The following is a 24,684-nucleotide window of genomic DNA, read 5'->3' as shown; positions in this document are numbered from 1 at the left end:
CACAAGTGCTTAAGCTATTCAGAAATTTGTGATACATTTCGCTTTGATTGATTCTCAGATACCTTACACCTTATACGGCTCATTTTACCTAGGAACCGGCACTTTGAGGACCATAACGGAGTAGGTAGATATATTCTCCTAACTGAAGATCAAGTCTCCTGACCATCATACCAGGCGTTTTGTCGAGGCCGGGAAATGGCCCAAACGCCATTGTTCATCGCATATTCATAGCGGTGCATGAAAATGAGACGATGTTTATAAGAAACGGTCGATACCGCTTCAGCCTCAATAGGTACCCGAGTATTTTGTATGGGGTACAGGAGTATGACAAATATCATGTGTTGTCGCTCAAGTGGCAACGTAACCGAAACAATGTAATACCCTAGGTATGTAATCCTTCGAGTTGGCGACTATTAGGGCAAACGAGATTTATACTGACACTTGCTATTCTAATCACTCACAAAGACGATTGAGAAATATACTTGACAGCATATTTTAACAGTATGGGGATCGGCATGTGCCGTCTCGCGTTAGTATAAATAGGAGGAAATGGGACCACCACGCCATTTGAGGCGAATGCCGCATCATGAGTCCGGAATAAGTTCTCCATCAAGTGATTATTGTTAGATGTTTCATAATCCAGTATGAATTCTTCATACAACTAAAGCTGTTCATGAATAATCTCAGCGTACATCGAATTTGGTTATATGTTTTGGCATGAATAGGGTTGACTGCATTTAGGTAACCATACGATCAAGAGGTTGATAGGACAATCTACCCCAGAGGAATATTGATATTAGAACGAAAGTATATTGCTTGTAATTTGTCATAAAATGCCACGTTAAATCTTGGAAAACGCATCCCTGTTCCGACCAGTTTAAATCAATGATATTTGCATGCTACATATGTGAACCACTAAGCGGCACTCGCTAAAGGTTCTGGCTGAACGCCAACTCGTTCTTTGCTCAAGATGTCAAGCATATATTGGGATGGCCGGTTGTCCTTGTAAACAGTCTGGCAGGCTTTGAAAGCCATCACATCCTCGATATACTTGTCAAATAGATAAGCGCTATCCATGGGGCCACCTCTGGCCTCGGGATGGAACTGGGTCGAGAAGATCGGTCGAGAAACATGGCGCATACCCTCGTTACTACCGTCATTAAGATTGACAAAGTACTCCTTCCACTCGCTTCCGAGAGTGCTGGCATCAACAGCATATCCATGATTCTGGCTCGTGATGTGGCATTGTCCGGTCGTCATATCTAGAGCCGGGATATTGTGAGCCCGGTTACCATACTTCAGCTTGATGGTCTGAGCTCCAGTAGCCAGGGCCAACAGTTGGTGACCTAAGCAGATACCCATGATGGGTACTTGAGAGGTCTCCATCAGTACCGCCAGGTTGTGTACAGTAGATTGGCAGTGCGTCGGATCACCAGGGCCATTAGAAATGAACACCCCGTCAAAGTTGTCGGCAACTTTCTGGATCTTGAAATCGTAGGGAAACACAGTGACGCTGGCTCCGCGGTTCACCAAGCTTCGGAGGATGTTCTCCTTAACACCGCAATCGAGCAGGGCAATGTGGTATTTGGGGTTATGGGCTTCTACCACAAAGGGAGCTTTGGTGCTGACCCTTTTCACGAGGTTGATTTGGCCAGGGTCGATGAAGCTTTCATCTTCATCTGCATCGTACTCGTCACCAACTGAGATCCTGGCAAGAGAAGAACCTTGCTCTCGGAGGTGGGTAACAATGGCCCTGGTATCAACACCTGAGATCGCAGGAATGCCTTCTCGGGCACACCAATCACTCAAGCTTTCAACGGCAGTCCAATGGCTGTACTTCTCGGCAACATCAGCCACAACAATTCCCGCGCATTGAATATGGGGTGACTCGAAGTGTCTCAACAGATTCCACTCGTCACGCACACCGGAGGGCACGCCGTAATTCCCAATCAATGGCTGAGTGAAGACGAGGATCTGGCCGCGGTACGAGGGGTCAGTCATCGACTCCGGGTAGCCAACGAGGGATGTTGTAAAGACGGCCTCGCCGGAGATGTTCGAGTTAGCCCCGAAAGCTGTTCCGTGGAAGATAGGTCCATCCTTCGTCCTAGTCAGCACAGTACAAATATCCAAGCCAGCAACGGCTGTAACATACTCGAATCGTAAGTGTAGCCTCCATACCAGAGGCAGGCTTTGTACCCCCGGATAGGGTCTGGGGCATCAGCCTGCCCTTGCTACCCTGGGCAGCCTGGGCGGCGAAGCTACCGGAGGTAGAGAGGAATCGGGCTCGGGACGAGAGCCCAACAGCACTGAAAGGTGCTGCTGGCTTCGTGGCCCTGGTGGCTAGTCGTGAGAACATGATGTTCTAAAGTGAAAGGAAAGGGTTAGAGCTGGAGAAATTATTCAATGGCCCCCTTAAGCGGAGAGAGACCGCCACAAGTGGTCTAGAATTGTGTTAGTCGAAAGCGGTGAATCAGTTTGTGGTGTTAGACAAACCAGAGATATAATCCTGCAAAGATAAAGTGTTAGCAAAAGCCATGACTAAAGTGATACCGAGGGATAGGAGTTGTCCTTCTGATAGTGGTGAGTGGTGGTGTGGGACGCAAGGATGGGTATTGAATTCTGTGATGTGTTTTTTTCTCTATGATTCAAACAGGTGGGACATCCCTATGAAGTCATCCTTCAAAGAACATAAGAACATGGAACGTACCTGTGATGTGAAGACTGACGAGCGCCCGTTCATAAGGGCAACTGTGATATTTGCAACCAGAATTGGCTTGAGAAGTAAAAGATCAACTCAATTGGGTTGAGAGATTAGGAGTCAGAGGAATATGAATAGGAGCTAGTGAGAGGTGAAATGGGGAATACCGTCAGGTCTTAAAGGAGGATTGGGGAAAGAAAGGGAAAAAAATTATGTTTTCTGAATCTTAGCGGGGAACTAAAGCGGCGGTTTCGATCTCACTGGTTTCCGAATCTGCTAAGCTATATAGTTTCTCCATAATAATAGTCCAGCGGGCCAATCAGAAACGATTCATTACATGGTTACACACAGTGATACCGCTCTGCCACTACCTTATCTACATCGTCCCCAAAAGAAAAAAAAATTGTCATGGGCCGTTTTCGGCCTATCAAAGTCACTAAACCCCAGCCTTAAATACCACAACGACGCTGTAAATAGCGTCGCTAACGAGAGGGCGCATACAGTTACATACTACAATTACAATGTCACAACGAATCGTCGTATTCCAAGGTTAGTCATGCGATGCATACCTATTTATTCGCCCAATTGATACCACGGGTAGGTAAAAAGCAATTCCTTGCGATTGGTTCTATTGTCGTGAAATTCTTCATGATTCCGTCATGCTTTGCATTGCTCGCCGCTTAATACCTACCTTAGGTATTACTTATTACCTAATTAAACTTGAGTAAATTTGACTTCCTCAGGAAGAGAGTATGATCATTAAACTGTCGACGGCCGTATATGGATTGGGAGGGATTTAGCACTTAGTCAACTTAGACGCCACGATCGAAAACGTATCTTGAGGTTTTATAACAAGTTTGCGGCTTTCTAAAACTTACCCCGTGGCTAATAGCCATCAGGGGGTTAGAGTACCTATGCCGCTTCGTTATCCGTAGCCAGATCCATAGCAATTACATAGCTAGGTTCATCCTCTGTATAGGCATCAACAGCCGATGGCCGTTATAGTCTCGGAGTAAATGTTTCATTCGTTTATCATATAGCGCCCAACTCCTTCAACTTCGAGACCAGGCCATCAACATCCTCAACCTTGCCACCTCCCTGTCTCGGCGCCGGTTCTGTGGCAAGAAGTCAGCATCTCATATTACTTCCACCCACAGACCCTAGGCCGTCAACTATAAAATAGCAAAAAGGGGGAAAAGCGTACCAGTAACTTTAACAATCTTCAACCTCCTCTCATTCGCGATCCCCAAATCGCTTAAGCTCATCTTGACGAGCGGCTTCTTCTTCGCCTTCATGATATTCGGCAAGCTCGCATAGCGGGGCTCGTTGAGCCTTAGGTCCGTCGTGATGACCATGGGCAGCTTGGCGCGGACCGTCTCGACGCCGCCGTCCACCTCCTTCGTGACCTCGACACTGTCGCCCTTCTTCGCAAACGTCACCTTGCTCGCCTGCGTGGCCTGCGGCCACCCCAGGAGCCCCGCCAGCATCTGGCCCGTCTGCGCCGCGTCGTCGTCGATGCTCTGCTTGCCCAGGATCACGAGGTTGCTCTTCTCCTTCTCGACCGCCGCCTTCAGCAGCTTCGCCACGCTCAGCGGCTCCAGCTCCTCGCCCTCCTTGACGTCGACGTGTATGCCGCGGTCCGCGCCCATCGCCATCGCCGTCCGCAGCACGTCCGCCGCCTTCGCCGGCCCCGCCGAGATCACGCATATGTCCTCCACGCCGCCCGGCGCCGACTTCTTCTCGCGGATCCGCACCGACTCCTCGACCGAGAGCTCGTCGAACGGGTTCATCGAGTGTTTGACGCCGGCCGTCTCGACGCCCGTCTGCGCCTTGTTGACGCGCGGCTTGACCTACGAACCTCGAAAACTCGACTGTCAGCTTAACCATCTCTTCTCTATTCCATTCTCTTTTTTTTTAATCTTCTCTTCTCCGGTGTCCATTTCGAGTAGGAATTGCAATTGATTGGACCTTACCGCGTAGTCAATGACCCGTTTTATGGGTACGAGGATGCGAAGTGAAGACATGGCTCGTTCGCAGCTTTTGCTGGATGTCTTGTGAAAGCAAGAAAATGCGCGGGAGCTGAAGCTTATTCTACTCGTCTAACTTCGGAATACAATTCCGTTCAATGACGAAAATCCGCGACCGAAACCGGCGGTAGCCGCGCTCCCACTTAGAAAGCCTCGGCTAAGCAGATAGTGGACCACGTGATGTCTATAAACCCTTTTTACATACGGAATATAAACCGAGACGATGTCAACATTCGTATTATGATATTAGGTAACTAGGTATGTAGTATACATATGTATTATCTACATATATACAGAACATTTAATAGGTAGCTTGCAATTATTCGATTCTCTTCCCCCAAATAAAGTGATGTTAGTAATTGCAGCAGCTTAACGTTAAACCTTAGTGATAAAAAAAGCAAAAGGACATTCTAAACCCCTTTATTGATTCTAATAAACATAGATATTTATACTAGACGCTACCCAAAACTCCATCTAGGTGACATAATTGTACAGCTTGCATCGTATCTGTCATTGAGAGGTATAGTTCGTACACCACGATAATCATATAAGCACCTCACTCACCTATGCACCTATGCCTACTTGTCACCAACCCTAGCTCATCACATCATTACCAATCGTCCCACTCATCGTCCTTCTTGGCCGGCGTCGACGCATTCTTATTACCGCCCCTACCCATGGCTGACGTTCCGACGGAGCTATACTTAGGGCCGGTGCCGTGTCGCTGATCCGCCACGGCGGAGAAGTCGTCCCAGAAAGCCTTCTTACTCTCGTCGATCGGGGCCCCTCTCTGGCCCTGACCATTAGACCCCTCGACGAACTGGTTAAATCGTTCCTGTGCCGTCATTGCGCCAGCCTGTGCTGCCTTGCCTACGTTCCCTGCCGTTGCTCTCGCCTGTGCTGCAAATTCTGATTCTGAGATCTGTTCGTGTTTCGTCGTTAGCAACTAAATTCCTCGCATGTTCGCGCGCTTAAGCAGGTGAACACCGCTTTCTCACCTGCTTAGCCGTGGGCTGAATGAAATCATCGTTGAATCCTTTCGCTGTCTTGCTTACTGTCGATGTGAACCAGCCGAAACCTTTCGTCAGCGCGGCCACGGGGTCCTTCTGCACGTCCGAGAAATCAGGAAGTCCTCCTCCGCTGCCGCTCTTAGGCGACATGGGCGTGTTTCCGAATCCGGCGTATTTGCCACCTTGGCTGGGCGGCAAGTCTGCCGACCTAGACGCATTTTCTTTTCCTAGTCGCGCAAAGTACTCGTCGTCGACCTTGGCCTTCACACCCGGCCGGTTAGGACTTGCTGCCCGGCTTCCGCTCGTCGCCACGCCCTGAAGAGGTGTTCCACTCCTACTGATTTGCTTCGGGGCGGGCTTCGCGGTGCCGGTAGAGGATTGGGGTGTAGGTTTTCGCTCGCCGGGTACGTATTCTTTCCCCTCTACCTTAGCGCCTAGTCTCTCCTTCCACTCCTCGCCCACCTCGCCGCTGTACCTCTCTGCGATAGTAGCATCGTCCCAGCTTAGGCCGCGCATCTTGGTGTCCTCGTGCTGCTCGAAGAATGACCTCCACCCTTGATTACCACCGAGGCGCATACGTTCGATCTCGGCCTGCTTGAAGGCATCCATTGTAACGGATCGGACGAAGGAGATGTGGACACCTAGGCCCCGATGAACACCGGCGCAGGACAGGCATATAAAGACGCCGAACTTGGGGGATGCCCATTGTGGGTTCGGGGCATTGCAATCGCAGCAGATGTTATTATTATTCGTCTTTTGAATAGCCAACAGCTAAAGTGGTATAAACGATCAGCAAGCATCCAATAAGCAGCTAATTGAACGTTGACGCGTACTTTCGATCTAGTTTCGGGATCAACTTCCCACATGGCTTTCGAGGCCATGATGGGCTGTGGTTTAAGGGAGGATTATATGTCGTTCTAAGCGAAGAACAGAAAGCAGCGACAGGTGTCACTTAAACTTTGTCAAAATCCGGGTATCAATGGATGCGAGGCTAGGTTTACCAACAGTCAACTACGTGGTAACAATACACTTGATGCAGGTGCATAATCATCAAGATTGGCAGAATAGGGATGTCGGATGCCAAGGCCGATTGTTTGCACTAGCCGTTTCAGGGTTTAGCGCGTTTGTCCCTAACGCACCAACAAGGGGGAAGAGGGAAAAAAAGAAAAAAAAGGCCATGAACACTTTTCTTCGCCAACCAGGGCCGGCAAGTTGAGCCTGCCCTACCTAAGGGAGGGGTCCCCATTTTTGGACACTCTTATACCATAATGTAGACACACTTACCAAGTGCCAACAGATGACTCTCCGAAAAGATCAGTTTCAGTCTTATAGGATTAGCAGTATTTCAATAGGATATTATGATAAAGAATAGCCGTAGCATTGAATTAGTTGCTCTGTCAATACTGAACACTCTGACCAAGGTTAAAACTATGTCAGGTCCCGGGAAAATTATACAAAAGGGCAGGCCCCCTAGGGAGGCACTTGCCTTCCTAAGAGGATTATTATTTATTCTCTGGATTTTCTTCTTTTACTCCCACTGGGGGTCGAACCAGCTACCTTAGTAGGTTCACTTGAATCTTACCTAAGGTATTGACCACTTGGCCACTGGTTTCAAGAAAGAAATATTAAAAATCTTTTGTTTATTTAACCTTATTAGGTTACTAAGGTCTAATCACTCTGTCAGTGCCTTGAAACAATGTTAAAATTACAAACTAGTATTGACAGAACTGTATATATAGAAAGGAAGGTGAGGCTCTCATGACTTTAGTCAAGTGAAAGTGGCTAATTAGGTAATCATACCGTTGTTTTAACAGTCCCACCAATAAGAGCCACTCTTTTGTAGTCTAGTCACTGAGACTGGACTAAAATAACGGTTTTGTATAGCCACTCTATTGAATTAGTTGCCACGGTTGCAATTAGCAATAAGAGCCAATGTGAATATATGGTGAAGAAGCCATTATCTTAAGCATCTAGCACTATTTTTGTTGAAAATACTGGCGCAATACCGAAGACAGGATGCTAGATTTTTGTAACTATGTATACTTTGATTATGATGGAATAACAGTGTCCAAAAAAGGGGACCCCTCCGATAGGTAGGTAGGCATTCGTTCAGTCTACCTAGTACACCAAATATGATGGATGCTATCCATGGTACTTTAAGCTCCGGCTAATATACTTAACTAGGCATTATCAACTTGCATTTGCTTCCAAGTTCACTAATAAGCCCTAATTAGTGACTAGGTAATCACATAGACAATTCATACATCCATAATCATCAGGTCACGTCCAAGAGGTAGAATCATCAATCCGTAATCATCGTATCTATTCTGCTCGCGAGAACTTTTCCGAGCCTACCGTACCCCCTCCGTTGTCCACCTAGTGTACAACCCGTGAAAATGCTCGAGGTGGTTGTCAAAGTCATTCGTGAATTAAGGGGACGTGCCAAAACTAGCATGATGGTCCAGACGTCCTCCAGCCAAACGCAAACACTATTTGATAGTCTTTGCTACCGGCGATATCTGGGACCACGTCATGCTGCTGCCTTGGCGCATTTGCGTAACTATGGTGAACTCAAAGAAAGAAGCCATCCCCGACGTAATTCGTCACGTAATCTCGATCGACGCATAAAATAAGACGTTCCGTAAAATAAGCAATAGTGGTTCGGAATCCATCTCTCATGGGAAATTAAGCCGCTTCGTCATCGAGATATTTCTAGGCCATTTAGGCGGCAGCCGGGGCAGCCTCCTGCTGGCCATTAGTCTCATGCTCCTGAGGAATGTTGGCTTCCTCGTCAGTCTTGTCAGGGCTGTCAATGGCGACCTTGACAGCAATCTCACGACCCTCAATCTCCTTGCCGTTCATCTCAGTGACGGCCTTCTGCTGGAGCTCCTCCGATGCGAGGGTGACAAAGCCAAAGCCACGACCCTTGCGGGGCTCACCACGAGCCTGTAGCTTCTTGATCATGAATCGAGGGATGGGTCGCAGAGCGATCTTAGCGGAGGAAGGCTGGTAGTCCTGGAAGAGGTCCTTCAGCTATTGAGAAGTTAGTACATGTTCTTAATAATTCGGACTCCACGTATGAACTTTACCTTCTCCTCGGTCAGGTCGTAGGGAAGGTTAGCAACCATGACCTTGTTCTTGGAAGGAATGCCGTCAGCAGGGGGTCCGCGCTCACGGCGCTCACGAGCAGGACCTCTCTTCGCGGTCTTCTCAGCCTTGTCAGTATCCGCCTTGTTGGTGATGTCGGTTAGAGGAAGAACCTCATTGTCGGCTGGAGCACCAGTGTTGGCCGCCTCAGTAGTAGCGGCATCATCCTTGGCGCCATCCTGAATACTATGTTAGCTGAATTGTAGATACACACCGGTGCATGGAATAAGGTAGAACATACAGATCGGCCGCCACGACCAGCGCGACCGGCACGTCCACGACCTCGGCCGCGGCCACGACCAGAAGGACGACGGCGAGAGCCCTCAGCACCAGCATCGCCGTTGGTAGCACCCTCAGCCTTCTCACCAGCCGGCTGGGGAGTGCGGGCAAGCTGAACAGAAACCTTGCGCTCGAGGATCTCCTTGCCGGAGAGCTCAGCAATGGCACGTTCGGCCTCAGTAGGGGTGGAAAGATCCACGAAGGCATAGCCGACAGGGCGGTCGGTGCGAGGGTTCTTAGGGATAGAGACGGATTCACTATGTGATACAAGTCAGCGTAGGCACCGACAGAGGCCATTTGCGGAGTGTAGATCTTAGCAAGGGCAGAGCAGAACTAGCCACAAGACAATCCCAGCCCATTGTGACAATTCATAAGACCACCTGCTATCATCATACTGGTTGCTTGTTGTCATAGCCCCACAGGAGCAGACACGCCGAAGCTCAACATGTCGGTGTGCCCAGGTGGGACAAGGCGATCCATAATTGACCGTATGAGTCAACACGTAGGCAATCAAGCACAAGTTGTTGATCGCTTGCATGGATGCGTATTATGCGAAGCTGAAGAAAGAAGAGATTGAGGGAAAACTTACACAAGATAGCCCTTGAAGAATTCTTTCAACTCCCCCTCGGTTGTCGCGTAGGCGAGGTTACCGATGTACAGGCGGCGACCCTCGGCAGCGCTGGCGTGGACGGCATCTTTGTTGTCGTCCTTGCCAGTGATTGAGGTATTGCTCAGAGCGTTCGTAACGTCGTTGACGGCAGCGTCAGCAACTTTCTCCACGGTGGTGGCCATTGTGATTGATGATTTTCTAGGTGGGAGATTAGTTGAAAGTAGGTTGGTTGACTTGACGGAAAGCGATGGTTAACGTTGAGGACGTTCGGGTTCGGGTTCAGCTATTGAACTCTTGAACAATTTCGGGGGAGGAATAGGGTGGCTACGTGCCCTAGAGAAGATTGAAAGAGATGGGGGTTTGAGTTGACTGTGACACAACGAGCTTAGGATTGATGGGATTTGAGAGGTGTGAAGAAGAAATGGAAGAGAGACCAGATGTACGGACGCGGCCAGAATTTTTTAAGGGTTGTTGTTTCTTGTGTGGGTCAAGGAAAAAGATAGAATTACGGCAGGTGTGGGGGAAGTGCATATAGATTGCTTGGCAGGTGCGCATGGGCCAATGGGAAAGAAGTGGATATGCGGGTCAGCACTGTCACTATGGGTACGTACCTTGTCGTCAAAATTGCGTGAGCTAGTACCTATCAACGTAAGATCCGGAAAGCTTCAGTGCGCGACCTGATGACGTTATTATTAGCTCTCGGTAAATTTTATATCGCGGAGTGGTTTGCCTATGCAGGGCAAAAATAAATAAAAAGTAAATTTTAAATAAATAAGAAGCTTACCAAGGCTAGGTACTAGATAGGAGGCTCGTAGTTTCTAGGTATGTCGGTATGGGTTGGACGAACGGGGTAACTTGACAAGTGGCGGGTTGTTTTGTTTTGGTTTCGTGGCGAATGGCGGTTAGAAGTTAAAAGGTGAAGGGACTGAAAGGTGGGAGGGAAACGTTTATGCGGTCTGGCAGAGACTGGCAGGAATAAAAAGGTAGAAAGCGGAAAGAATCGTCAATCGGTTTGGTAAAGCTGGTAAGTGCACACAGCTCAAGTCTGAAAGAAATGAGAGTGAGCCTGCTCCAAGGTTGTTCTTGCCTTCAACCTCTTTTTTAAGTTTTATCTCTTCTACGATGAACGATACCTGAGGATAAAAACTAAGAAAGAACAATCCAATTCAATTGGTTTAAATATGTATCTTAAAATGTATATTTACCTAAGTACCAACCTTAACCTTCAAACAAGTCACACGAGTATAATCAACCTATGATGCTGTTTCCTATGACTTAGTTTATTTAATTTTCTAATTATTCATTTATTTATCCATCTATTAAACATTCACGATTTCTATGACATTTAATATTCTCAAGTCAGAGGTACCAGACGTGTACATATCTCTGAATAACCCTTCTTGTCAGTTGTGAGTTTGGTCTTCCCGAGAAGCTACCAGATGATAATTCCTTAGGTTGCATGAAATATCTACGTTAAATTTATACGCGTATTCGAATGGCTGCGCTTAGACGCAAAAGTAGATCGGTGCTGACATCTACCCTAGGTAAGGTCCAGCTCGGCAAGATGCCTGAATTGTCGAAATTGGATTCTGCAGAAAGCTCGGGGTGCATTGAAAATAGCAAATTACGCCATCTCAAAGCTTGCTTGACGCGTTTTTTGTCAGCTGAAATTCGAAAAAAACGCTTCCAGAGACAATCCGGCGTGTTAGTCATTTTCGCACATCCACCTGTGCTACCGTGCGCGCACGCGGTTCATCCAAAAATGGAATCACGTCAGGGCCTTGTTTCTCATTGATGGTTTTTCTTTCCATACTAGGCACGCGAACTAGAATCCAGTCATAAAGTTGGTTGACATTCTGGAAGCTTTCAAAGAACCTTGTCTCCGGGGTTTTCGATGATCGAGCCACTCAATGGGGACGAAACGAAGCCCTGCAGGGACTTTTCTAAACGCACCCCTTTCTTTCTTCACTATTTAGACGCCTCATTCACCTATGATCCTAGAGAACCTGAAAGAAAACGTCCTCCCCCTTTTTGGCCCCTTATAATCGCATCGCTATTAAGAAAACAAAATTTCTGATATTCGTCAAATTCTTGCAGGCCGTGCTGAATCCGGCGGGTTATTTGAAAACGCCGAAATGTCCTATCACCGTGCTTTGCAGACAAAAGCCTCTCAGTCGCCAATTCCAAAAGTCTTGTTCTCTTTTCAGCGAATAAGTGAGCAACGCCTTACGTCGGTAAATGAGTCTTCTTAATATCACATTCAGGTGTCGATATGCGAGGTACTACATACAACACAGTAGACAAACACGTTGTTAGCTTTGGTCCACATGGCTTTTGCGGATGTCTTCGGCTGGGTTAGGTAGCTTGTTAGCTCCTGTTGCGTGCATGAAATATTGCCAAACAAGCAGCCTTACCAGAACACCGGCACCTCAGAAATGCAGACGACCAAAAAAATTCAACCCAACGTTACTTTGCAGCCCGGCTATGGCAGAGTGACTGAAGTCATCAAATTACCTAGCCTCCAGCTACTCGTCACAATATTTATTGATACATCTGTACATATATCTACCTACTTACCAGGTACCTAGTCGATCGCGCACAACAGCAGTTAGCAACTAAACGGTACCTACTTTTGTCTAGCGCCGTGCCCAAAGATTCAAGCGTATGGTCCTGACAAGTGTCCCGTCATGTATGGATTTCATCCACCTACTAACCCATCTATTATGTAAGTTAGGAGAGAACTATGCCCTACGAAATGGATCTAGAGGATACTGGGACTCCTGTCTTACGGTACATGCTCGGAAGTTTTCATCCAATCATAGTCTGTGCACATCACGTGGGAAATGGACTCTACTGTCGTAGTGTTCAATATTTCCCACGTTCCAAGCTGGTATTCATTACCATTACCAGAGAATGTCAACATGTAGATACCTATCGGGTGTACCGAAGATACTTGGGTCTGATTGCATGGTACCATTTGCCTATTTTCTCTCCGACCGAAAACAGATACCTATACATACAAATGTCAAGGAAAATAAGGTGCTTTCTAAGATCATAGATCTAAGCTTACCTGACTATGACTGCGCTAAATCTGCTATGTATGCCCCTAAGTTCCCCACCTCACCACGTTTCTCAGATTGCATAGACATATTTTACTATAATATCAGAGTTCTAATGTATTTGTTATGACTATTATTAGAAGCTAACACTAGGGATATAACCCAAAGTTTGGAGAGATTTGGTAGTAAGAATTACTAGACTCAACTTTTATCTTAGCTATTAGTTTACAACCAATTCCCATCTGGACTCTCCCGGTTCATCGTCGACAGCTTGAGTCCGTCTTTTCGTCAAACACGACAGTATATTTCGAGGGGACAATATGTAAACAGCTCACTACATACCTGGATTTTCATTGTGACTTGTAACAAACTTAGAAGCCACCTGGTAGTAGATGATATGTGATCAGTGCTAGATAATCGTGGTTATTTCAGGGGTTGTAAATATCAGCAATAGATGGATGCTTATAGTTCTACTGACGCAAGACCACTATGGTCTATATAGAAATGGGATATCTTGCTGGTTCATATGGAGCCTTGTGAGCTGAAAATGCACATACCTTAAACATCTTACCTATGGCGTACACATTGTCGTCAGGTTGGCTATGTAGCTGGGTATAAAATATCACTGGCAAGTGCCTACTAATAACCCCTATCTACCCTACCTAGGTATACTAGGCACCTAGGCAAGTTAAACTAATCTTTGGTTTCATGATTCATGTATCATGCATGTTGAGTACTATAGTGAATACTTCATACTGTTTCATTGTCGGTTACTAGCCCTGACATATAGACAACTCAGTAGACTTAAATAGGAGTCTTCACACTATCAGTTACAGCAAGCCCTCGAGGTAAGTAGATCAAAAGGGGGAATTGAGAAGTAGAGTTCCGATCGGACAAGGATGCACTACTGCACGGACCAATGAAGTAATAGCTACCATTTGGCGCAGGTATGTAAAGTCTTTATCTTATCAATCTCATCGTTCGGAGTTTGTGATCTAATCCTTGTAACATCTCGTTTCGTTCTTTTCGCTTTTAACATTTTCACGATATTCATGATGGCTTCAGAGTCTGGCAGAGACCCCAAGGATGATGGAGACAAAGCGACGAGGCTCGAGGATAGGCGCATGCTTATCCTCTATGGCTCCGAAACGGGGAATAGCCAAGACCTTGCGGGCGACCTCGAAAGGCTCGTGGAGAGACTACATTTCCAAACATTTGTCTGTGAGATGAATGATGTCGAACTTGTAAGTCGAGTACGAGCAGCGGGTTCATTCATTCACTTTGTTCATCATCGCATTACCAGCTTTGTTTCCCGTTTACCAGCCTGGCCAGTCATCTTTCTTCAAAGACATTATCCACCCCTTTTACTTGGCCGGTCCCTTAGGTGTGTTTTTACTAGGTGCACGGGACATACGTCAGTTCCCCTCTAGTCCCAGGCCAAATTTACCCAAGGTAGCAACTTGGAAATATACGCATTTCAATTCTTTGGAGTGTTGTTTACTTGCATCTGGGACCCGCGCTCTCCTACTGATTATGCATCGACTTTGACCAATTTACCAACGAGACGCACCTGGTAACAAGAACCTGCCTCATTTAGAACGTTTTACTACAATACCCTTTGATCATCTTCGTCATATCTACCACCGGCCAAGGCGAAATACCTCGGAACGCGATCAAATTCTGGAAGAGCCTCCTCCGCAAACGACTACCGCCGAACTGTCTACAACAAGTCAACTTCACAACTTTTGGTCTTGGCGATAGTTCATATACCAAGTAAGTAACATACCTCCTTCCCATTCTCCGTTTCCCGCTCCCTGCTTCCTGCTTTCTGCTTCCTACCTACTTACTATTTTTTATTTTTTGTCCCGTCCGTATTACATCATCACGCCAACTAATTTTTTTATTCGTGCAGGTATAACTGGGCAGTTAGGAAACTTCACAAACGCCTAGAACAGCTGGGTGCGACCGAGTTCTTTGCCCGTGGCGAGGCTGATGAGCGTCACCAAGACGGGTACGTCTCTCCGATTTCCACATGTTTGCTGATTTTCATCCTGCTTCCCTCATACCCCCCTTTTTTATTTCTTTATTTGTCTATCTCATTCGGCTTTCTCGATAAATTTTTGGAGAACACGGCTACTCGCAGTTATAGACTAATACTCTCATAGCATCGACGGCACATTTTTATCTTGGTCGTTAAGCCTTCGGAGTCATCTTTTAAAGGAATATCCTTTACCCGAAGGCTTATCGCCTATACCCCCGGAAGTTCAGCTTCCCCCAAAATTCACATTAGAACTAGTATCCAACATGGATACATCAGATGAGCCAATGCCTGACCGGGACACTCAAGAGGCCAAGAGTCCGAGCAACGCAGGCGTAGACGCAGACGCAGCTCTTGCCACTACCACGTTACCAAGTGGCAATCCTTCACCTGTCTATCAGGAAAAGGCTCTCGATAGAACTGCAGCACTTTTTAGCCATGCTGATACGCCTAACCCCAAAGCTTTGGAGCAGGCTTTACGGGCAGAAAGAATGTCCATCAACAGCAACACGTACGTTGCTCGTTTATCGGAGAATACAGCCAAAGTAATTCGCGGTGGAATAGATACTCTAGACAAACCCAATGTGCTAAGAGATCATCCATCAAAGTACTCTGTCGAGGATTTGAGCACTAAGGAAGCACTTCCTCCCGCAGATCTTCTTCCCATACCCCGAGCATGGCCCGCCGTTTTGATAGAGAACCGCCGAGTTACTCCTACTTCTCATTGGCAAGATGTTCGTCATCTCATTTTCGACGTTCCCGCACAGCCAGACGTCTCTAGAAAGGGAGACTTAGGCCTCTTCAGTTACGTACCTGGCGACGCAGTCGTCATCCATCCTAAGAACTTCCCCGCGGATGTGCAAGCGTTGATCGATCTCATGGGCTGGCAAGATGTCGCCGATTTGCCATTTGAGCATCGGGCAAACCAACAGCACATGCTATATTCACGACCTAGAAATTGTCACCCGCTTGCTAATTCTACCCTTCGACAACTCCTACTTCACAACTATGATATTACTGCAATTCCCAAGCGAATCTTCTTCCAGGAGATCGCGTTTTACACCGAAGATCCCACGCACTCAGAACGGCTCAGAGAGTTCTCAAACCCAAGCTTATCAGATGAATTCTATGACTATACATCCCGACCTCGACGATCTATTCTGGAGGTTCTACAGGATTTCCCAAGTGTCAAGATCCCTTACGAGCACGTTCCGTCCATTTTCCCCCTTATACGTGGTCGAGAATACAGTGTTGCAAGTGGCGGTTCGCTTCTTAAGAGTGAAGATAATCATCAGGTCACAAGAGTAGAGCTCTTGGTGGCGCTAGTGAAGTACAAGACTGTGTTACGAAAGACCCGGCAGGGTCTCTGCTCTCGCTATCTAGCATCTCTAAGTCCTGGAACAACCATCAATTTGGTACATAGAGAATATGACATGCTACAGACGGAGCTCATTCGTAGACCGCTACTAGCGATTTCCCCGGGCACGGGGGTTGCGCCGATACGCGCTCACATTTGGGACCGTCAGGATTACGCAGATGCCGGTGATATTCTCCTGGTATTTGGCGGGCGAAACCGTGACGCCGACTTTTACTTTAAGGAGGAATGGGAATCATTTGGCGTCAAGGTTCTCACAGCATTCTCCAGAGACCAGCAGGAGAAGATCTACGTGCAGGATCGTATCCGCGAGAACGCGCTAATGATCTGCGATATTATCCAGAAGAGATGCGTCGTCTGTATCTGCGGAAGCGCAGGAAAGATGCCGGAGGCAGTTCGTTCAGCCCTATGCGATGCTATGGTCATTGGAAAGCTGGCCTCCGACCGGGAGACGGCGAATAAATTGCTACACATGAACAACCCCATATGGGAAGAAGTTTGGTGATATGGAGGAGGATCGCTAGCAATCTGCCTTTCAGACTGGGTTGATTGTACCAATTGTGGTTCTCTTCACCATGCCTACTCGATAAGGTTTAGGATGTAATGAAAAACATCACGAGCACTTGCATAAACATATGTGCCAAATTGTTTCCATCATGACCCGTAAACTTAGGGAAATGCCCTCGTCAATTCGTTATCATCCATTGGTACGAAGGAGTTTAGCTTTCGACTCTATCCTCCGTAGATACGGGAGAACTTCTGGAGGTTCCACCTAATACATCCCGTTAAGTGTTCTCTTGGAGTGGATTGCTCGTAGTCGTTATTTATTCTAATAGTTGTCAGATTACCGTAGCTGGGGGCTATGAGCACTGAAATCCATGATTACGCTCGATTCATTTTCGGGGGTTTTTAATACTGAGTGAAGCTTGAGTGCATACCTAGTGAGACCCATCGAATAAGCAGCGTTATCCAGTAAACATAACGGCTCGAACTAGTCCAGATAATAGGAGCAGTATTTTAATCACCGCGAAACAACTAAACTTACGTGCTATAGTTTTAGTTGGCACCTATCTAAGCAGTTGTGTTTCATCAAGAGTTTATGTCATTCATAGATAACTTAGACGGCCTAGGTCAATATTGTAAAGTGTTGTCTAACGAACAGTTAGGGTCTCGTAAACAATAGTTGGAAGAGTGAGGTAATTTATACGATAGTGAAGATCGAGGTCGTACGAGAAAAGGGGACTTACATTCAAGGGCTGTCTAGTCTGCTCTAGGGGGATACCACCACGTAGTTTCAATGAAATATAAATGCGTACATAACTAAAGGTTATCTCTTGGTGTCTATATAGTAGGCGTGTTACTGTTTGCAGAAGGGGCTTTTGTGATAACATAGTAATATTCCTCGGAGAATAGATAGGGGGAACAGATCACACCAAAAACATTTCCGGAGAGTGGAAATTAAGAGACATTCTCTCATAATAATCAGGATAACAACTTGAAGGTTTCTCAAGTCTAACAAAACACATATATCTATACTCTATTTACTGTATGGCGAACTTTGGTGTCATCGCCTCATCCAATCATAAACTTCCCTCCACCGGATGTTGACCTTTCAGCGGGTGCTATTAATATCTGTCACCTCCGTCGAGCAGTACCGGCATAACAACGTTACATCGATCCCGGCTCTATTTCGTCATGAACAGACGAGATGGAGTGGGCCCGAAGAAAGCTCCACATATCCGTGTGTTGCTTGACACCCTATGGACTATGATGTCTCTTCATATACTGTTGTACGAAGTTGACATCGGGGTAACTACCAATGTGGCGAACTAATAGTTTATCATAGAATAGAGGAACCGCAACTACTTGAGTATTCCTGCAGCACATAGACGCTAGGAATGGAGTAAGATCTGCTTACACCGAGGACCTGTATTGCGAGGTCTTAACACTAGATGCGTAGATATAGACATGACAGTTGAGTATTCCGTCGCATCACAGGATAATAGTTGATAAAAATCATGAAGAGAAAGTGATGCATGTCTCTGGGTTCTGCGTCTAATATGAGTTGTGGTAGCAACGTCCACCATAAGCTCAATAAAGTTCTCATAATAAACGCCATCCACAAGTTTGCAATAATCTCTTGACAAACATACCGAGAATATGTCTCGGGAGGTTCGGAGAACTAGTTGCTATCGAATTCGTCGTTGAAGATCCTTAATTTTATCTAACTAGATTGTCGAGTACTATAACCAGATGACACTTATTAACAAACAGCCGCCACGTTAGTTACATCCCTGAAGTCAGTATCGAGGAAACTAGGTAGTATCTCTAGGATAAAACATCGTCCTACAAAGAAGGACGGTTCATCTACCTACGACACACATCGATTCCCGAAACTTGCGAAGAAGAAAGGGTAGACTGAAAATGGCATTGTCCGTCTCTTACGCGTCTTTAAAACCTGAAGGGCCGCATGACAACCAAGCTATCATTGACATGTGTCTAGAACTCCCAAGGCAGAATCGCAAAAAAACCGTAGCTTTTCGGCCCCGAAGTCAGCCCCTGTCTGCGACACCGACGGCGCAGCTACTACGTATAATCCAAATGCCGGCAAGCCTTCCGAAAGCAGTTCCATAGGGTCGGCGGATCGACCCGGGGGGCACATATCGAATAGATAGAATGGATTCGTATGCACGGCATTGCCGCATTCCGACCCTACTCGCTGATTTATGCCGCGTGCCACGCTTCGCCCACGTTGAGACAAAATCAAGGTACAAGGCCGAATTTCCCCATGCTTAACCTTTTCGGAACCATGCTGTTTACGTGCGCATAACCAACCCAGAGGATCTTCGCTGCAGGGACCTTCCTGGCGAAACGAACTACCCCAGGACGTTTCAAAAGTGACGTTGGCCGGAGTAGGCCGACATAAAATTCACGATGACGAGTCACAGCCCACAAACAAGGAACGCATGTCGGATTTCAACGTGTACTATGTAGATGATGTCTCTCTTCGGTGAAGTAATCCTCCAAAGAAAAGCATGCACGAGTATGTACCTATATGTGCAAAATTTGTGGCCTTAGGTAGATGTATACATGTCCTGTTGGTTCCTGGCCCCGACCCCTGACAGATGCGGCTCCCAACGTGCATCGGTCGATCACCTAGCGCATCCTAGGAGACAGGCAAATTGATTACATCCCATATACATAGTACAAAGCCCCGTTATGTGATAATTCTCTGGATCCTTCGACCCTCGAAACTAGTAGATGTTAGATGAATGTGAGTATGCTCCGTGGGTATCATAACGTCGTCAACTGAGCGATTGATTTTTGGTACTGCCCCTTTCCCTCATTTCTTTTTTGCGCCGTGTGAAACCGAAACCAATCCAATGAATATGTACCCATTGTATGTTAGGCGTGTATATATGTGGATAGCCTGAGCGATTATATAGCAATCGAAGTTACTTTTCTCACAGTAGGGAAAGACACCCGACGCCAACCGGGAAGAGGCATTGCAGCCCCCAGTCTGGCCTTAGACCCTGTCCTCCGTTCCCCTTTCTCTCCCCCACGGATCCCGATCCCGTTGCTGATGGTATCGTCAAGGCAGCATTGTTCCCGCCGCTGCCGCTACCCTGGCTCGGACTAAGCGTCGTCGTTGACGCCCCAGGCGCTCCCAGGGTCCACGTCTCCATCCCAACACCTCCGGGACCAATCGTCAGGGTGTGTCCTCCAACGACTGTAGTCAGGGCCTCCGAAGCACCTATGCCGACGTGGAATGTAACGCCACCGATCTCAACTGCCGTAAGCCCCATCTGCGTGACCGTGGCTCCGCCCGCGATCGCGTACCTAGTAGCGCCGGGCGCGGCTGTAATCCCGCCTAGAGTCTGATTATGCATAATGATACCAGTCGGCGCCACGAGGATCGTATCCCCGTCTATGGCTGTCGTGAGCGTGCTGCTAGCGTCGGGCCCGTAGGATAGCGTGGTACCTTCGATAATGATTGTATCGGATCCGATAACAGTGATGAGCTCCCCACCCATAACGGCGGTCTGTGTCGGCCCGGGCCCACCTGCGGCGACGTGGAGGGTTTGCGTGGGGAAGACGATGTCGGTGGGTCCGAGAGTTATCGTCTGCCCTCTAACCACTATCACGGTGGATGTGGGTTCGATTGTGAAGGCTGTGCCGTCTATGGTTGCGACGGACGGTCCGTATGTCACCCCTAGACCTCCCACGGAGGTCGTTATCGGTGTAGGGGCTGGCACAAAACCGTCCCTTGCGTTGGACGGAGGTCGAGTAATAATGGCACCAGTGCCTACTATTTGGGACGGATCAATAATGAATGAGTCGCCTCCTACGACTACTGTCGATGTCTGTTGCGCCGGATCATCGATGAATGTGTGATCACCGATTACTACTTCGCCAGGCTGAACTATCACAGTAATCGGAGGCGGGCTTGCACTAGTACTGCCACCATTGCCGCCATTCCCATTTCCGCTTCCGCTTCCGCTTCCGCTCCCGTTGCCATTGTTGTTTTCACTGTTTCCTTCGTCATCCTCTCCATTATTGCCAGCACCGGTGTCACTGACCGGAGTTGGTGACTGTTTAGCTGAATCGACAGGTGTCGGGTCTATACCGTATCCCGGGGTAATCAGGTTTCCACCACTCACTGCCGACTGGTGACTTTTTGGCCCAGAAGGGGACCCGCCATAACTGGGAGGCGTCTGGGTCGGAAAAACCACGGCAGGGTTTTTGTCTGTCGTAATCAAAGTGACAGTCGTAGCTGGATTGGCGAAATCGTTCGTCGTCGTAGTATGAATAAATGAGCATGTTTGACCGGTGCTATCACAAAAGGTTATGGTAAAACGCCCGGTTGGGCTCTCTTTAGGAGTACACGGTACTGGCGTGCTTATTGGCGGGTAAGGGGGTGTGTAGTCAGAAGGATCTCCACTCCATGTTGTTGTTGACGTGTAGGTGATGGAATAGGAGGTGACAGTAACAGGCCCGGTTTCCTTTGCCGGGCACTCGCTCGACGTAGTGGTGACGGTCGGGGTCGTGCTAATAGTTGATGGAGGCAGAGTCACAGTAGGTGAGGGTATTGAAGAGGCGCTGGAGGTATCATTCCAGCCCCATGGTCGCGATGTGGCATTGAAAGAGAATGACGATGCTATTGGGGGTAAGGAAGTCCCAACGCCTGTATTAGAAGCAGAGCTTGAGCTGCTGTCGAGAATCCTTGAACTACCCCTTATCGGGCTTGACGTAGGCAATACAAGTGTAGGCCTCACAATTGTGGTAATTGTTCCTAAATTCAATGGTTCAAAGAAAGATTCCGGTGTCAATGGAGTAGAGCTGTCCCCTGAAGGTGCTGTAACGACAGACACGTCATCAACAGAAGTCGTAATTGCCGTGTTTGAAACAGTATCTATAGGCCTCTGATACGTCTCTGAGCTTGTCACTATGAAACTAGATGCTAGTATATCAGGTGAGCTTGTGGACTCTGGGAACACCGAGTCGTTGCGAGATGGTACCCTTTTATTGAATTGACCAGGGCCGTATTCTATAATCCCGTTAGTAACGAGAGCAATTTAAGCAATCGTTGAGCCTCGACTGACCGGCTCTAACCAATTCTAGGCCATGACTTGAGGACACCACAACACATGATGCTATTAAGATGGTAATGAGCATTGCTGACCCGGGGCGAGTACGGTTCTTCGCCCCTATTTCTCACCCGGTGCTTACACCGGCGTGTTTACTTCGAGGAGAAACCGAGTTCTCGGCTTTACATCTGGAAGGAAATCGATATGGTTTTATCAGAAAAGTCATCACGTGTAATAGGGAAGCGAGACAAGACGTCGTAATAACCCCACACCCGTTGGCGAGAAAAGCTCGGCTGAGCCGCGACTTTTTATGTGAAGCACCATGATTCGGAATTGGCAGAAGTCCAGGCGAGCTAAGACCTGTCGGTAAGTGGCTCGCAAGTCCCGTAATGGGTTGGAACGTAGACACGGGACGTCTGATGGTGAGTGGTCGTAAGAAGGTGAAATTGATTTGCAACCGTTTTGGGCTTCTGAGTGGTGGGCCGATTCATTTGGGATGCCGCCTAATAAGGGGAAATATGCATATCCCCGGAAAAGAAAGACCCTATACAAACAGGTAACTACTTCGTAAAGTTCTCAAATAGACCTGTTTCGCACGTACAAGCGAGGTCCTCTACGTTGTACCGCTTACATATCTATATCCATACAACCTGACGATTCTACGTTCGTGGATTACTAGCTTTGCGGTTGAGCGACCTGTTCCGGTAGCCTCTTTTCCGAGAAGCCGCAGATGAAGATAAAAAACAACCGAGACGTAAATCTAGGAGAGCGGAGATCTATACCCATAGCAGAGTAAGATGGCGAAATGGAAGTGACGAAGCGACGATCAATAGAATTTGCCGGATGAAGGCAAGATTGTGGCATGCTACGCTCATACCGACCGCAGGGTCCTACGGATACAGAGGTCAACACCGTATGAATAGCACCCGGCTCCAAGCTGGTTAGGTATACCAAGACTGGACAGTGAAGGTGGGAGGTGCTCGCTTAAACTGCCTATCTTGATTAGGTGCCTCTGGTAGTATCTTGGGGTCTCTTTGCGTATGTCGATGGCGACTTGATATGCGCCAGATATCCCGGGAGCACTGATAGGTATCTTCGGGTCCGATGACGCAAATTATCTAGGGAACGAGTGGGATTGCTGTCAAATAATATAGCGGTTCGATCATTTTGAACAAGGCTGCTGATCCTATAGCCTCACAGAATCCTGATCAGATAACTCCGATGATCGAGACCAAGGTCCAGATGTTGGCAGTACGCTGAGGCGCTGCCCCTGGCACTAATGTGGGAATCAGTAGGCATCAACCTCGATAGGTCGCAAGTCCGGCCATAGTTTTATAGGAGGTAGATCAGCCAAGAAATCCTTCCGCGCTCCTCTCGGTATTGGTTAGACGTTCCAATTGGGGATCCTGACCCCGACGGTATTCTTCATTTGAAATTCTGGTGCCTAGCTACTCCAATTTGTGCTTGTATTGTAGATGACAAGTGTCTCCGTTGTTGTGTCGATATCGTTGTTTTGTTTGAAGCTGATCGATGAACTTCTAGAAGGTGAGAGCGACGATCTGGAAGCTTTCAGCAACCGAGAAGGGAAAATATGACAAGCATTATTTGAGCAAGTTAGGTAGATATTGATCTTGTGTCAAATATTAGGATTAGGTGAGCTTCCCGGATAGGTAGCTCCGGCGGGCAACCCTTTCCTTCCAATCAGGGTTTGGTCTCGATGAGGAAGGGGGCCTTTGGAAGAGGAAACGCAGAAGGAGCGAGGGCGGGGGATAGGCAGACAGAATTCGCGGATTATTCATCTCTGTGCTACTAGGTACGCAATTGACGCAATTAATGTCCCGCCGATCTCAAACAAGCTTGATTCCTTATCGTGTCACTTCACTTATCCTTCATCATGCCTCACTTCGAATTGTGGAATATGAAACCGTCTAAATATTGCACATTCTTGAAAGTGCTATTGTACGCGCACGTACTACGCGTCGGCCTCGGTCGCTTTTTATTACTCGACATGTCGGCAGAAAAGGCCTTCGGTCGTCTGATTTAACCAGCCCTGTCTAATAAGTAATTTACCACGTATTGACAAGTTTTGGCCACTGCCCAGATTTTCATGCGCTGGTCATCAGATACCTAAAACTGCTAGTGGCCGGCCCCAGTCCAGATGCTACCTCGTGCCTTAGTTAGGTAATGGGGGCGCAGGACTGCCGAAAACCGTGAAGACCGTGAGCTTGCTGGCTTGTCAAACAAGATCACACAAGCCAGACAAGCCTGACAAGTCAACTACATAACAAGCTCAGTGGGTCAACCTTTAGTGCCGCGAACTCCAATGCTCCAGCACAGCGAAACAGTTTGAGTGGGCAAATGCGGTCGTTGTAAAATGTCAAAAAGTCCCACGCGACCCCGATTAGTCGACATACTTTGCGTATTATCTAGAAAGGTCCTAACTAGCTGGGCTTTTAAGACACGACAGCTACCGAGAATTAACTATTGTTATTAATGCCATTGTGAAGGAGGATCGTCTGGGGAACACTAGGCCGAAAAGCCACGCGAGAGGATGAGGCAACGCAGCCAAAGCCGAGAACTCACTCCTCCAAACCATTCCTCCGCCGCCTCTCTCCTGCATAGCCAACTTAACTAAGACACTACATCATAAATTGATAACACGTAATAACACTAAGATATAAGACATAAGACATAAGACATACGAGATACACCTAGGTAGGTACCTGATAATATTACCATCACTGATGCTCGGAACAGATTAAGAGTTCTCGAAGAAAAGCTCGAGCTGGTCCGAGTCCAATGCGTCTTTGTCGCGTTCCGCGCATTGTATTACTATCAACGAGGTCTACCCCT

General features: G+C 47.5%; 6 protein-coding genes across 6 annotated transcripts; 1 reads left to right on the top strand and 5 right to left on the bottom strand.

Annotated features, from left to right (window-relative positions):
- Positions 1-519: 519 nt before the first annotated feature.
- F4807DRAFT_421099 (small subunit of carbamoyl phosphate synthase) lies at positions 520-3,009 on the bottom strand. Its single transcript, XM_047997554.1, has 4 exons — positions 2,708-3,009; positions 2,494-2,568; positions 2,153-2,441; positions 520-2,097 (listed from the first exon to the last, which is right to left on the bottom strand). Exons 3-4 carry the CDS (start codon positions 2,354-2,356, stop codon positions 916-918), a joined length of 1,386 nt encoding a protein of 461 aa, XP_047855496.1. The 5' UTR covers positions 2,357-2,441; positions 2,494-2,568; positions 2,708-3,009; the 3' UTR covers positions 520-915.
- Positions 3,010-3,130: 121 nt separating this feature from the next.
- Positions 3,131-4,817, bottom strand: F4807DRAFT_421095 (electron transfer flavoprotein, beta subunit). The gene is made up of 3 exons (XM_047997553.1): positions 4,672-4,817; positions 3,903-4,548; positions 3,131-3,813 (listed from the first exon to the last, which is right to left on the bottom strand). The coding sequence occupies exons 1-3, from the start codon at positions 4,720-4,722 to the stop codon at positions 3,731-3,733; spliced, it is 780 nt and encodes a 259-aa protein (XP_047855495.1). The 5' UTR covers positions 4,723-4,817; the 3' UTR covers positions 3,131-3,730.
- A 312-nt stretch (positions 4,818-5,129) lies between these two features.
- On the bottom strand, positions 5,130-6,907 carry F4807DRAFT_421090 (ArfGap-domain-containing protein). The gene is made up of 3 exons (XM_047997552.1): positions 6,569-6,907; positions 5,724-6,506; positions 5,130-5,647 (listed from the first exon to the last, which is right to left on the bottom strand). Exons 1-3 carry the CDS (start codon positions 6,614-6,616, stop codon positions 5,336-5,338), a joined length of 1,143 nt encoding a protein of 380 aa, XP_047855494.1. The 5' UTR covers positions 6,617-6,907; the 3' UTR covers positions 5,130-5,335.
- An 838-nt stretch (positions 6,908-7,745) lies between these two features.
- Positions 7,746-10,249, bottom strand: F4807DRAFT_421087 (RNA-binding domain-containing protein). The gene is made up of 4 exons (XM_047997551.1): positions 9,751-10,249; positions 9,124-9,418; positions 8,825-9,061; positions 7,746-8,768 (listed from the first exon to the last, which is right to left on the bottom strand). Exons 1-4 carry the CDS (start codon positions 9,951-9,953, stop codon positions 8,457-8,459), a joined length of 1,047 nt encoding a protein of 348 aa, XP_047855493.1. The 5' UTR covers positions 9,954-10,249; the 3' UTR covers positions 7,746-8,456.
- Positions 10,250-13,841: 3,592 nt separating this feature from the next.
- Positions 13,842-16,865, top strand: F4807DRAFT_421085 (riboflavin synthase domain-like protein). Its single transcript, XM_047997550.1, has 4 exons — positions 13,842-14,074; positions 14,428-14,603; positions 14,743-14,841; positions 14,996-16,865. The coding sequence occupies exons 1-4, from the start codon at positions 13,883-13,885 to the stop codon at positions 16,746-16,748; spliced, it is 2,220 nt and encodes a 739-aa protein (XP_047855492.1). The 5' UTR covers positions 13,842-13,882; the 3' UTR covers positions 16,749-16,865.
- Positions 16,866-19,482: 2,617 nt separating this feature from the next.
- Positions 19,483-22,069, bottom strand: F4807DRAFT_45615 (uncharacterized protein). The gene is made up of 2 exons (XM_048000839.1): positions 21,847-22,069; positions 19,483-21,791 (listed from the first exon to the last, which is right to left on the bottom strand). The coding sequence occupies exons 1-2, from the start codon at positions 21,917-21,919 to the stop codon at positions 19,708-19,710; spliced, it is 2,157 nt and encodes a 718-aa protein (XP_047855491.1). The 5' UTR covers positions 21,920-22,069; the 3' UTR covers positions 19,483-19,707.
- Between the last annotated feature and the right edge of the window lie 2,615 nt (positions 22,070-24,684).

Source organism: Annulohypoxylon truncatum, assembly GCF_022578515.1.
Source record: "Annulohypoxylon truncatum strain CBS 140777 unplaced genomic scaffold F4807scaffold_11, whole genome shotgun sequence".
Classification (NCBI taxonomy): Eukaryota; Fungi; Ascomycota; class Sordariomycetes; order Xylariales; family Hypoxylaceae; genus Annulohypoxylon; species Annulohypoxylon truncatum.
This window is presented reverse-complemented; position numbering and strand designations above follow the sequence as displayed.